Consider the following 14004-nt stretch of genomic DNA (forward strand, 5'->3'; position numbering starts at 1 on the left):
GGTTCAGCACCTTTTGAAGCTTTGGAAGATCGATTCGGGCGGCTCGGGTTGGTTCGTGCAGTCCATAAGTGTTTGAAGTCGGTTTTGCTGATTATTGTAATAATTTAGGCCTTTTGCTTGTTTAAAAATGCCAAAACTGGTCCATATCAATATATGTTTAATTATTTATGCATGTGATGCATGTTATAATTAAATAAATCTTGTATGTGCATGTAGTATGCCATATAAATTTAAAATTCCACCATAAGAAATATGTTGCATGCATTGAAAGTATGTTATAAGAAATTATAATATGTTGTATGCATGTTTAAGGTTTCAATGTTTAATATAAGTGTTATATTAAATTCTGACAAGCTTGATGAATATTATGGATGCAAAGGATGTCTAAAGTTTTATAAGTTGCTATAAAATTGGGTTAGATATTTATAATCCATGACAAATATAAGTTGCATGCTCACGTAGTTTAACAACTTGTTTTAATAGTTAAAATATGTTGTTATCTTGTAAAATTGTGGTTACAAACTCAACCAATATATAATCCTGTCTAAGGCTAGAGGTAGTTAAGTTGACGGTCTATGGAACACCTCCTACCTGAGGATTATGGCTGAATAGTTAAGCATTGTTAACCCGGTTTTATAAGCACATGTGAGCGATGTGAGATTTTAAAATTGGTTTATCACATAGATATCGTAGATTAAATCTAAATATAAACGTTATACTTGAATAATCACCTAGACTTAGGCTGTTTAATTAGCCAGAATATACCTAAGTAAAAATTTACCCAAAAGATATAGAACCCTTCAGTGGGAGATTAATAACATATAAGATATGTTATTCTTAGTTCTCGTATCCCCAAGAGTTCACACCGTGAGATTCATACTCGGCTTTGCGTCACCTTAAGAGTGACCTCCGTTCGAAAAGTGTTTTCATGGGTCAATAGCAAGGTGATTAGGGGGAAATAGTTCATAGTAAATGGGTGAAGATGTGTGTCAAGGTGTCCTACAGTCTCTTCTATTAGTTTAGACCGTGAGATTTCTATGTTGCGCCTGCTTGTCGACTTTATGCAATCTACGCTAGTCGTTTGACGGCAGCTATCCCCTCGGAGGGTTGTAATATGGGATCCAGAACAACTCAAACTCCATAAATGGATAGGATTTCTTAGGTCCATTCCCAACTTTGACTTTCCACTTTGGTAGCATCGTTGAGGCCGACCTTTGCAATTTGAAAATGGAAGGTTACACTTACAGAATTACTAAGTGTTAGTAAGTTCTTGATCGAAAACGGTAACTAAATAATTATAGGAATAAGAGTTATTCTGGATATAGTATTTAATCAAGAATGTCTTACTTTAGTGAAGGAGTATTTGGCTACCCCTCGGTAGCACTTATTCTGACTCATTATAGTATCGTTGGAAATAAATAATGAAATTTTAGATACATTATTAATTTTGCTAAAATTAAATTGGGTTTAAAAGCAATTTACTAATTGGGATTTGTTTATAATTTCAGCATCTTGAATTCTTCAAATTTACTCTCTTATGACACGTTTAACGGTAATGATTATTCAATATGAAAATTAAATTTACTAGCATATGATGATTTAAAATCTGTTTTAACAGAGAAATGTCCTCAATCTCCCAGTTCTTCTACAGACCAAAAGGTACAACAAAGTAATTATGATTTATTTGTCATTGAGACATGCTTAGTGGAAAATGATAAATTAACCTAGATCTAGATTCAGGCAGATGCTAATCATATCTGTGTTTTCGCTTAGGAAACTAGTTCCTGGAGACAACTTACAGAAGGCAAAACAACCTTTAAGATAGGGACTGGTGAGGTTGTTTCAGCTAAAGTTGTGGGAGATATAAAGTTATTTGTTGGAGATAGACACATTTTATTTGAAAATGTTTATTACATTCCTTCTATAAAAAGGAATTTAATCTTTATCTCATGTTTGCTAGAGCAAAATTACAAAGTCTCTTATGAAAATAATGAAGTGTTCATTATTTCGAAAGGTAGGCAAAACTAGAAATAACTTATACGTGTTAAAACCAACTGAGGTAAAAGCCATTTTGAATATAGAGGTGTTTAAAACAGTTGAAACTCAAAATAAGAAACGAAAGATTTCTCCAAATGCCTATATTTGGCATTTAAGATTATGACACATTAATCTTGATAGGATTGGTAGATTGATTAAGAGTGGACTTTTAAATCAGTTAGAAGATAACTCTTTACCTCCATATGAATCTTGTCTTAAGGGTAAGATGACCAAAAGATCTTTTACAGGAAAACATCTTAGGGCCAATTAGAGCTGGTACATTCAGACCTTTGCGATCTAATGAATGTTAAAGCTAGAGGAGGGTATGAATATTTCATCAGCTTTATAGATGATTATTCGAGATATGACTATATTTACCTAATTCATCATAAGTCTGAAACACTTAAAAAGTTTAAAGAATATATGGTAGAGGTTGAAAACCAATTAGGTAAAAATATTAAAACACTTCGATCAGATCGAGGTGATGAGTATATGGACCTAACATTCTAAGACTATTTGATAGAACATGGATTCAACCTCAACTCACAACACCTGGCATATAACAACAAAATGGTGTAAAAAAAGGGAGAAATAGAACCCTGTTGAACATGATTCGTTCGATGATGAATTATGCTCAGTTTTCTATTTCTTTTTGGGGTAATGTAGTGTATATTTTGAACATGGTTCCCTTGAAAAGTGTTTCAGAAATACCTTATGAGTTATGGAGAGGATGTAAAGGTAGTTTACGTCACTTCTGGATTTGGGGATGCCCAACACATGTGTTGATATAGAAACCAAAGAAATTGGAACGTCGTTCAAAAGTATATCTATTTATAGGTTATCCTAAAGAGACAAAAGGAAGTTATTTTATAATCCTAAAAAAGATAAAGTATTTGTATCGACAAATGTATTATTCCTAGAGGAAGACCACATTAAAAATATTTAACCTCACAGTAAGCTAGTATTAAGTGAGATGTTCAAAGAAACTATAAATAGGTCAATAAGAGGTTTTGATCAAACAGGTTCTTCAACAAGAGTTGTTGACAGAATTGAGAATACCTCAACATAGTGAGAGGGCAACAGCCTGACCACTACATGGATTTAATAGAAGCTCAAGTCATCATGCCTGATGATGGCTTAGAGGATCCATTGATTTTTAAACAGGCAATGACAGATGTGGATAAAGATCGATGGAAAAAGCCATGGACCTCGAAATGGAGTCTAGGAACTTGTAGATCAAATTGAGAGGGTAAAACCAGTTGCAAATGGATCTACAAGAGAAAACAAGGTCAAGCTGGTAAGGTACAAACCTACAAAGTTAGACTCGTGGCAAAAGGGTTTATCCAAAGAGAAGGGGTAGACTATAAAGAAACCTTCTCTTTGGTTGCCATGATCAAGTCCATTAGAATACTTTTGTTCATTGTTGTCTTTTATGATTATGAAATCTGGCAAATGGATATCAAGACAACTTTTTTGAATGACTATCTTGAAGAGAGTATCTATATATCTCAATCAGAGGGGGTTTATTGCACAGGGCCAAGAACAAAAGGTTTGCAAGCTTAATAGATCCATTTATGGGCTAAAACAAGTGTCTCGATCCTAGAACATGTGATTTGATACTGCGATCAAATCTTATGGCTTTAAATAGAATGTTGACAAACCTTGTGTTTACAAGAAAATTGTCAACAAAACTGTAACTTTGTGGTTCTATATGTTGATGATATGCTACTAATTGGGAATGGAGTAGAATTTCTAGCTGACATTAAGACATGGCTAGCCACGCAATTCTAAATAAAGGATTTGGGAGAAACACAATATGTTCTTGGGATTCGAATGTTTAGAACCACAAGAACAGAATGCTAGTATTGTCTCAGGCATCTTATATGGACAAGATGTTGTCTAGATATAAAATGCAAAATTCTAAGAAAGGTATGTTACCTTTCAGGTATGAAATTCCTTTTTCTGAGGTACGTTGTCTTAAGATACCTCAAGAGGTTGAAGATATGAAACGAATTCCATATACATCAACAGTCGGAGCTCGATGTATGACATGTTGTGTACACGTCCCGACATATGCTATGCAGTTGGAATCGTCTGCAGATATCAGTCCAATCCTGGATATGATCATTGGACTGCCGTTAAAAATATCCTCAAGTATCTTCAAAGAACGATGGACTATATACTCATATATGGTGCTAAGGATCTGATCCTTATTGGATACATTGATCCTGACTTCCAAGCCGATGTGGATTCAAGAAAATCAACTTCGGCGTCAGTATTCACTCTAAATGAGGGAGCTATAGTGTGGAGAAGTATCAAGCAAAGTTGTATTACTGACTCCACCATGGAAGCTGAGTATGTAGTTGCATGTGAAGCGGCTAAAGAAGCAGTATGACTCAGAAAGTTATTGATCGATTTGGAAGTTGTTCCAAATATGCATCTACCCATCACTCTTTATTGTGACAACAGTGGAGCAGTTGCCAATTTCAAAGAACCTAGAAGCCATACGCAAAGAAAGCACATTGAGCGAAAGTATCATCTTATCAGGAAGATCGTACACTAAGAAGACGTGATTGTCATGCAGATAGCCTCAAAAAACAACTTAGCTGATCCATTTACAAAGGCCCTCCCTGCTAAAGTGTTCAAGGGTCACCTAATGGGACTAAGACTACGAGGGAGATAGAACTAGGGTAAGTGGGAGAAATATTGGGTATCTGATGCCCTAAGTTTATTGTATTTATTCTCATGTTACTCAACGATGTATATATTTGTATGTAAATCTATTGGAGTTTTAGTCCAAGTGGGGAGTTTGTGGGTTGTATTTCCTAAAACTCGCAGTTTGTAATAACATATTCTATATGCAACAAAGATGTTAATGACGTTTATTCAATACGACTGCTGTTGAATATGTAAATTGCACTAGTAAAGATTAAATCCAATAAACAAAAGATCCATGACAATTATATGAATACTTAAACTTTATGTGGAGACATAAGAGTGGATCAAGTTTTGAGTAAATAGCCAAAACGGTCTATAGTATACGAGTAAGGTGGATGTGGTCCACTTTGTAAATGTTACAACGATTATAAAGTGATATGAACAAAGTAATCCTAATTCATTCATGTGGAGACATACGATTGTAGGCGTCCTATGCAATGAGTTTGTGTAAGACCGAACCTAGAAATAAGTCACTCTTACTTTATAATATTGTTTACTGTTTAAGACTGACTATTTTCAAAGTAATGACCTATGTTACTTAACCTTAATCCTGAGCTAACTATGAACTCCTGTTTATTCGAAATTTTTCTTAGATTTGTATAGGTGAGGGTTGACTCAATAGCACCGGCTCAATAAGCCACCCATTTCAGGGGTAAGACCGAGTGGATAGCAGCGAACATAGGGTGCAAGATAGAATTCACTCTTACCAACTTTTTAGAGATAATAGAGAGGTTATTCCCTTAAGTGCTGACTCCGGGTCATGAACAAGGGGTTCCACCCTCTTGTTGGTTGGACAGGGACTCGGTTTGATGATTGAATCACAAACCAATTGTTCATTAGAGAATCCGTGAGACATAAGGAATAAGAGATAATCTTGTGAGTAAAACAACTATTGACCCAACCATTATTACTAACAACCTGTGAATGGTTAACTTACTAATGATTGTTATATCGAGTGGACACAATATATCTATAATGAAGGGAGTGCAACTACTGGGCTTTAGTGGAGTGACCCGGTGGTTAATTAGGTTAAAGAGTTTAGTTGGTTAATCTCAAATTGTTGGAGCCCATGATCTGTAGATCTATTAGTATTAGGTCCCCCTACTAGCTCGCAAACAAAATAAACTTTAGAATAATGTGATGAGTTTAATTTGAAACGTTCAAATTTGAATTAAAGGAACTAGTAATTATATGTGATATAAGTACACATTTAATTACCAAATTAAACGAAATTAGAGAATTGGATAATATTTAATATAATTTAAATATTAATTTCATTTGTGGTAGTGGAATTGGTGTTTAATTAATTTAATATTTGATATTAAATTAATAGAATTAATTAAATCAATTAAATTGAAAATTGAATTTTGTAAAAATTCATATTTAAAAAATCAATTTTGTTTTAATTAAATTTTATTAAAAATTCAATCAATTGATTTTAAATCCATTTAAAAATAGAATTGATTTTTTTTTTTTTTTTGGAAAATTCCAATTTCAATTTTGATATAATTGGAATTGAATTTGACTTGTCAAATTGGAAAAACCTAACTTTAGTAGGTTACTCCAATTCGACTCACATTCCACTTTAAATCCACCTAAAACTCCAAGTAAGAGGTGTCTTTATAGTATGCAATGTGATTGCATGACTGAAGACAATTACAACTAACTTGTTTCATCTGATGGTCTACCATGTAAAGTTATTGTTGTTGTTTTTTCTTATGAATCTTAGAGATTGAAGAAGTTCTTCGAGTTTTAGCAGAAAAAACTCTTAATCCTTTCAAGTTTTCTCCTAAATTTAGTTCATTTTGAGTTCTACAACTCTAAGGCCCAAAGAGAATAGTATAAAAGATCTATTAGTGGTCTAGTGGTCTACACCTTGTTGTTGAGTAGATTGAAGCTGAATCTGTGGATTGAAGTCTTTAAAGGTGAGTTATTATGAAACTCTCTTTTCATGATATGAACATGCTTACTTTGTTGTTAAAATTAATGAATTAGAGTGTTTAGTGATCCTGAATTCTTTCGCTGATTGCTTGCCTTTTCCATCAGAGGGTTTGTTTTGCGTGGGTGTTTCTAGGCAGCGTGGATTTGTGTGAAGGGACAGTGGATGGGGGCACAAATCGGTGCTGGACAGAGCTGAGAGGCATGTACGACAACGTTGAGCGACGGGTCTGAGGAAAGGATCTACAATCAACGGGTTGTGTGCAACGGAGGAGGAACTGACTGGCAGTGGATTGAATCGGATTTGGGCGGCTACGTAAGACATTCAGTTGAGACAGAACAAATCTGAGACCCAATGGAGATAGATTGGAGGCGAGATGACAGATCTACACGACGCAAGCGAGAATGGTCGAAGAATTACACAAATGAGAGGTTGGGAACAACGGATCTACAAGAGCAGCGACAATAGTGTGCTAGAAGGAGAAAAACGTGGAGAGCCGAAAATCTATGGAGGCTAAAATAGTGCAAAAACCTTATAACTTGGTTCTGATACCTTGTGGAAAGACTATTTTCTCTATTGATTTTAGATTCCCATAAGGAATTTATACAAAAAAGAATGATTAACTAATTCCCTAATATAAAACCTAAATATATGCATAATACATAATTTAAGGCATAAATATCGCAACAATAAGTATATCAATTTTAACTCTTAACTTTTATAACTATATTAATTTAAACCTTAACTGTCATAACTATATCCAAATAAAACATAATGGAGGGTTTAAATTGATACAACCATGAAATTTCAAGGTTTAAATGGATACAGTTGTGAAAGTTTAGAGTTTAAATTATGCAATTATTAATTTGGGGTTTAAATTGATACACCTATGAAAATTCAAAATTTAAATTGATATAATTATTAATCTAGGATTTAAATTGAAAAGTTTAGGATATGAATTGATATTTGACCGGATGATAATATAATAATAATAATAATAACAATTGTCTTATGTGGCAAAACCAGCAAAATACCAAATCTTATGGGGAGACATTTATAATTTCGGCAATTTTCATTTTTCAGAAGCAAAGAAATAATGGAGGCGGCACCCCAATCGGCAGTCATGTGGTACTTGGCCCGCGAAAATTCTGTTCGGATTTCTCCGATTGCGCCGTTCTATAAAGCTTTAATCCATTTCTTTGTTCTGCTCTGAATACATCCCTTCAATGGCTGACTCTAGCTTGCCTTCTCCAAGAAGAGACTCAATCAAGTCTTCGGGTGCGTTCTTTTTCTCTCCCGGCTACCTCTTTTAAGGATTGATTGCAATATTTGAATTTAGATGGTCTTCTTGCTGCTATGAGTTCGAACGTGAGGAATATTGTTGATGTTGTTCGAAAATGAATGAATTTCGTGTAGTTGCGTTCGACATGTTAACTTGGTTTTTGGATGCTTAGTGAAGAAAGAGGAGATTAGAAGTTAATTTGCATCTAATTCCTAAAGGATATGTGTGTTTAATTTGATTGGTATTTTGGGTGGACGGAGTTTATTGATATTTGCAGTAGGAAATGGATGATTTTATTTTCGTGTTGATTTTTATGAACTTCGTTCGTAACTAATGCAGAGAATGCGTCTGTATTCTGTTCTCAGTTGGGAATGTTGCGGCTCATCGAAGAAGACAGCATGCGGTTTCAGTGGGAAAGGAAAGAAGAGACTTGTTGGTGCGCGCGAAGCGCTTCTGCAGAATTGGGATTGGCGATGACACTGTCGTCGACAGTGAAATGATAATGGACGAAGAGTTGTCAATGTTGGAAGTTCAAACTTGTTCAGCAGTGGACGAGCTAAAATCCGCAGTTGCATACCAGTAAGTGGGTCCTTTTCTTTCTCTTATCCTCAGGTTAAAGGGGGGAAAAACACTTCCTTTTATTTTTCATATCTGAAAATCACAACTTGGTTACTTATTAATTGCCTTAACTATCCCGTGGAAGAATTGCTGTAGGGTGAAGAATTTGAGAGATAGGAGGTGCTATTAAGTTACTCTTTTTGCATACCTACTTGGTGCCGTGGATTCATGTAATACTAAGTAGCATGTGTGCTTTCTCTAACTAGTTTAAGAGTTCTACTTTTTTAATAATTTTTCAATTTTTTTTACAATAGTTTAAGAGTTCTAATTTTGGACATGTAAGTTCATGCTCTTAAGAAATCAAGTACAACCACTATCTAGATTGTCTGAGAGCTCTCGTTTTTCAAAGCAAATTTGAAGTATTTATACAATCCATCGAAGCTGATGGGCGTGGTTTCATTTCTCAGACTTGAAATGGGCACCGAGATGAGAAATCATTCCTGATCATTGCTGGAAGCACAGATATAGGAGGAATGCACTAAATTGTGAAACGCATATCAAGTTTGTCTTAAAATTATTAAATTTCTTAAGAGAGCAATGGTAATCACAAGAAAATCGATTTAGACCATATTTACATCCATATGCTATTCATTTGTCTTCATGAAGTAGTACATCATTTGTCAATAGGTTTTCTCCGCCAAAACCAAATATTTTTCCATAATGAGCTGTCAAAGATTTGGACAATAAAATATTGGTTTTGAAAAATGATTGATGTGTTTTAAAATGGACAGACTTGGGCATTGTTTTCTGCCCTTTTGTTTTAGGTGAAGGGGACATGGTTTGACCCCATGGTGAACAGTAATGCAGTAAGTGATGAACATTTCTTAACTTCATTTATAGTTTTTAAATGAACCATTCTCCACTGTTTTGCTATTTATTTGATTGGTAACTAAACAGTTAATATAATTGGTTTTAAGGTCTTGCTATTTACATTGTAGGGGAAAAGGTGCAATGCAGAGGAGAATTCATGCCCTTCGAGAACTAAGACGCTTGTTATCGCGATCAGAATATCCTCCAGTTGAAGCTGCTCTTAAAGCAGGAGCAGTATCTCTGTTGGTGCAGTGTCTTTCATTTGGTTCTCCTGATGAACAGGTAAAAAACAGCTTGCCTGAGACTGGGGTTTGATTGGTTTGAGTTATGTGCATTATAGGTCCAACTGCATTATGCAAATGCAGGGTGCAATTTTCTCACAACGCTGTGGCGAATCATGCTGATTTAAAAAATGGAAATGGAATACGTGACTTTTTACTTCTTATAGCTTGTAGGTGCTTATTGTTGATTGATAGCTTTCAGGAATCTGATTAATGTTGAATTGATATTCAATGACTGTTGAACTTAAATGGGCAATTCAGCATGAATCATCTTTTCTAGGTCTTGTAAAGTAGCAGATATTTTATAGACAAATATTTGTTTTGAAGTCTTTACTTCTATTCGTTTGCTGCAGTTGCTTGAGGCAGCTTGGTGCTTAACGAACATTGGAGCTGGGAAGCCTGAAGAGACCAAATCTTTGTTGCCAGCGTTGCCGTTGCTTATTGCTCATCTTGGAGGTTCACATTACCTATTAAATTTTATTTTCCTCTCTTCTGAAGGCCTGATTCCTGAAATATCATATGTTGAAGTCAAATTATGGTTTTCAAATTAAGCCCTTTATTTGATTATCTGTATTCTTCCTCTTCCAATTTCATGTTGACAGTAAGTTGACATCATTTATGTATAGTATGATTATTAATACTCCTGTTATATGCTTATGATCACTGCTTAACCAACTGTAACAGGCAGACTTTGTCTATACTGGCTTGTGTAGTTTACAATAGTCGAGGTAGTTTCTTTAAATTTTAATATTTACAATGTTATGGAATAATTTGGCTCATTCATTTGGGAAAAGATACAGATGGGGATGAATTGGAGACTTCAAATGTGTATTTGCTAGTGTCCTTCCTGCAAGTTGTCACCAAAATTCTATCAGTAAAAATTTAGATGGTCTTTGCTTTCCCTGTATTAGTTTTTATTTTGGATTTTGACTGCACATTTCTGCGCAGAAAAGAGTTCTCTGCTTGTTGCGGAGCAATGTGCATGGGCGTTGGGAAATGTTGCTGGTGAAGAAAAGGAGTTGAGGAATATTCTGCTTTCGCAAGGTGCTGTACTACCTCTTGCCAGAATGCTGCTACCAAACAAAGGTTCATCCGTTAAAACAGCTGCTTGGGCACTATCCAACTTAATTAAGGTTTGAGTTTTCTTTTACTAGCATAACAAACCTTCTCCTATCAACAACTATATTATGTCATCCTGTACATACCTCAAATCACAAAATTTGAAAGATCTGTGCATTTTTATTCACGGAGTACCTCTTATGTTTTCTCATATAGGGACCAGATTCAAGGGCTGCTACAGAACTAATTAGAATTGATGGGGTGTTGGATGCCATTATTAGACACTTAAGAAAAGCGTAAGTGTAGTTATCAAATTTTGGGGTTCATGTATTTTGATCATAAAGGATTTAATACAATGATAGTCAATAGATATATCCCTTATTCGTATCCTGACTTATTTTTTCTCTTTCTTATTAAGCTTAACTGATTATGTATAATTGAGGGTTATCTACTTTTCCGGAGAATAGTTGTTCCTAACCTAGGTAGAGATGAGATTTAGCACAATGCAAATTTCCCTTGCAACTTGCAAGCATTATAATTCCTCATGATTTTACCTGTACAGTGTTAATACTGCTACTATTTTGAAGAGGAATTTTTCTATGATTGTATAGGTGGGCAGGGTTTTAATTATATTCAAAATTACAAAGTGCAGGGATGATGAGTTGGCAACTGAAGTTGCCTGGGTAGTTGTGTATCTCTCAGCACTCTCAGATGTTGCTATCAGTATATTGGTGAAGAGTGATGTTCTCCAACTACTTGTGGAAAGATTATCAACATCAAATAGTTTGCAATTACTTATTCCGGTAATGACAAACAATGTTGGCGTTCTAAGATTCACTTTTCTGAGTACGGGCTAATGTACAATACATTATCTTGAGATGCTCAATGTACCTTGATAAAGATGTTAAGTGTTTGTATCGATTGTGCATTTTCTCTAAGTAACAATTTTGTATCCATTTTCCTTACCATTTGGTTCTTCTTTAGCATAGAAAGGTCAGCAAGACCAAGTTAATTGCCCGACAAGAGCTTTATAAATGATACCATACGTTCATGCTACAACTACTTGGAGAATGCCTCCTTATAATCTCCTCTTCTGCAAATTATTTTGAATGCCAGGCACATTATTTTGAAGTTGAATTGCTGATCATTTTTAGATCCACTAGCTAGTGTCCACATTAGCACTGCCTGATACTTGGACATTCTATGAATATCAAGCAATTTTCAATGTTTTTTATCAACTACTTTGTGGGTTTCTGATTATTTGAAAAATTACATCTTAAATAGGTGCTTCGAAGTTTAGGGAACCTTGTGGCTGTGGATTCACGTACAATTTCTGCTATTCTCATCCCTGGAAGTGAAACTACAGGTAGGTGATTTACTTTTTTCTCTTGCTAGGAGGGAATCGCGGTACATAGATTTCAATGAATATCAAACTAGGAAATAATCACAGTGACTAGTGAGACTTAAATGGAATATGCAATTCTATCGTTTTCAGGTAGTGTTTTAGAAGTCCTGATAAAATGCTTAAAAACCGAACACCGAGTTTTAAAGAAGGTAATTTTCATTACTTTGTTAAAATATTAACCATCTCTGTATAGATTTGGACTTTGAGTATATTATCTGAATCCCTATTGCAAGTAGGAAGCATCTTGGATGCTGTCTAACATTGCTGCGGGCTCCATGGAGCACAAGCAATTGATATACACTAGTGATGCGATGCCCTTATTGATACGGCTTCTTTCATGGGCACCATTTGATGTACGGAAGGAAGTAGCATATGTATTAGGAAATCTTTGTGTTGTGCCTGATGAAAGTGAAGGAAAAGCAAAACTGCTAGTTGAAAACTTGGTCTCACTTGTTGGCAGAGGATGCCTTCAGGGTTTCATTGACTTGGTAAGATCTGCCGATACAGAGGCTGCAAGGCTAGGATTTCAATTCATCGAGATGGTTAGTATATCTGATTGTTCGTATACAGTGTTTAATTTGGCATTCTTCTCATTTGTTATTTTTCCATGCGTGGGGTTTTTTTGGGTTAGAAAGCATCTTCTTCTTTCTCCACTTATTGAATCCTTAAGTCACCTCATTCTCCACGTTGACCGACTACGTAGGAGCTGAGGGAAGAAAAAAGGGAAGCAATTGGAGGCCTCCCATGGCTTGTCTTGGATTAATAGATTATACAGCTAAAAAATTTAATATTCTTAAGCTTTTCTATCATTTGCCTCCCTTCAATTTCTTGAATTGAAAGTTTATACGAATATAAGCCCTTACAAGCACACTACTTATGTGTTGCTTCCCCCTCCCCTAACCAAAATAACACATTCATATCTTATTACTGACTTTTTGGGAGAAGCCACGATCCCTTCTATACATATTTCTTATTGTTCTCTGAAGACCCAGTGAGTTGGTGATGCCCTCCGATAATGGTCAAGAGGACTTCCAGAACAAACTTTGTTCTACATCTACTTCATATGATCATGCATTTTTTTTGTTCTTTGGCCAAAGGTATTAAGAGGTATGCCAAATGGGGAGGGCCCAAGGCTGGTTGAGCAGGAAGACGGCATCGAAGCAATGGAAAGATTTCAGTTTCATGAGAATGAAGACTTGAGAAATATGGCAAACTGTCTGATCGATAAGTACTTCGGCGAGGACTATGGTCTGGGTGAGTAGACAGTTCCGGCTTCCAAGACTTAGGCTCACTGTTTTCATAATCAAACTTTCATACCTCCGTTCGTGGCGCACTTGAGTTTACTAGCTGCTTTATGAAATTCAACATCCATGGAGGAAGGTAGAATTGAGCTTTCAGTATTATCTTTGTTTATTTGCAACTTTCCTGATGAGTTTGATCAGAGCCTGTCTTACTTGAGCTGTAAAATCTCGCGCACGTCTTTACTATATGGAAAATGCTTTGCAAAATTGGACAAACAAAATGTGATTTTGACGTCCCTTGTCACTCTTCTTTTTTTTTTTTTTGTTCACAATAAGTTGTAGACTTGTATGGGTTTTTGTTATTGTTTCTACAGCTTTAATGGTGACTCCATATAGATAAATACAATCTGGCTGTGTTTGGAGACTTGTATGTAAAATTTGAAATTCATTTGTGGATACAGTAATCCTCCCTTTGGTTGAAGAATTAATGAATGATTTAAATTCTGGTAGTTTATTTTAAAGGAGCAAATTTCGAGCTAAAATCCAGTTTTCAACCGAGACTCTGAAGCGTCATCTTTGAACATAAAATTTTAGAACCATACTTAGTTTGACCA

General features: G+C 35.2%; 1 protein-coding gene across 4 annotated transcripts; it reads left to right on the top strand.

The window, feature by feature from the left end:
• The first annotated feature begins 7748 nt into the window (after nucleotides 1-7748).
• On the top strand, nucleotides 7749-13783 carry LOC120089361 (importin subunit alpha-9). 4 transcript variants are annotated; one of them, XM_039046801.1, is made up of 11 exons: nucleotides 7749-7972; nucleotides 8316-8555; nucleotides 9002-9400; nucleotides 9533-9686; nucleotides 10039-10141; nucleotides 10634-10818; nucleotides 10961-11040; nucleotides 11397-11547; nucleotides 12029-12110; nucleotides 12240-12298; nucleotides 12386-13389. In XM_039046801.1, exons 3-11 carry the CDS (start codon nucleotides 9396-9398, stop codon nucleotides 12857-12859), a joined length of 1293 nt encoding a protein of 430 aa, XP_038902729.1. In that variant the 5' UTR covers nucleotides 7749-7972; nucleotides 8316-8555; nucleotides 9002-9395; the 3' UTR covers nucleotides 12860-13389. The 4 variants fall into 4 exon arrangements, with proteins under 4 accessions (XP_038902729.1, XP_038902727.1, XP_038902725.1 ...); XM_039046798.1 differs by lacking the exon at nucleotides 9002-9400 and having other exon boundaries at nucleotides 7753-7972; nucleotides 8342-8555; nucleotides 12386-12691; nucleotides 13247-13783; XM_039046799.1 differs by lacking the exon at nucleotides 9002-9400 and having other exon boundaries at nucleotides 7750-7972.
• Nucleotides 13784-14004: the final 221 nt, after the last annotated feature.

This window comes from Benincasa hispida, chromosome 10 (genome assembly GCF_009727055.1).
Source record: "Benincasa hispida cultivar B227 chromosome 10, ASM972705v1, whole genome shotgun sequence".
NCBI lineage: Eukaryota > Viridiplantae > Streptophyta > Magnoliopsida > Cucurbitales > Cucurbitaceae > Benincasa > Benincasa hispida.

Coding starts and splice junctions, on each gene's coding strand:
- LOC120089361 (XM_039046797.1), top strand. CDS start 7,921: ATGGCTGACTCTAGCTTGCCTTCTCCAAGAAGAGACTCAATCAAGTCT. Junction 10,142..10,633: donor GCTTATTGCTCATCTTGGAG/GTTCACATTACC, acceptor ATTTCTGCGCAG/AAAAGAGTTCTCTGCTTGTT. Junction 12,111..12,239: donor CCCTGGAAGTGAAACTACAG/GTAGGTGATTTA, acceptor TATCGTTTTCAG/GTAGTGTTTTAGAAGTCCTG.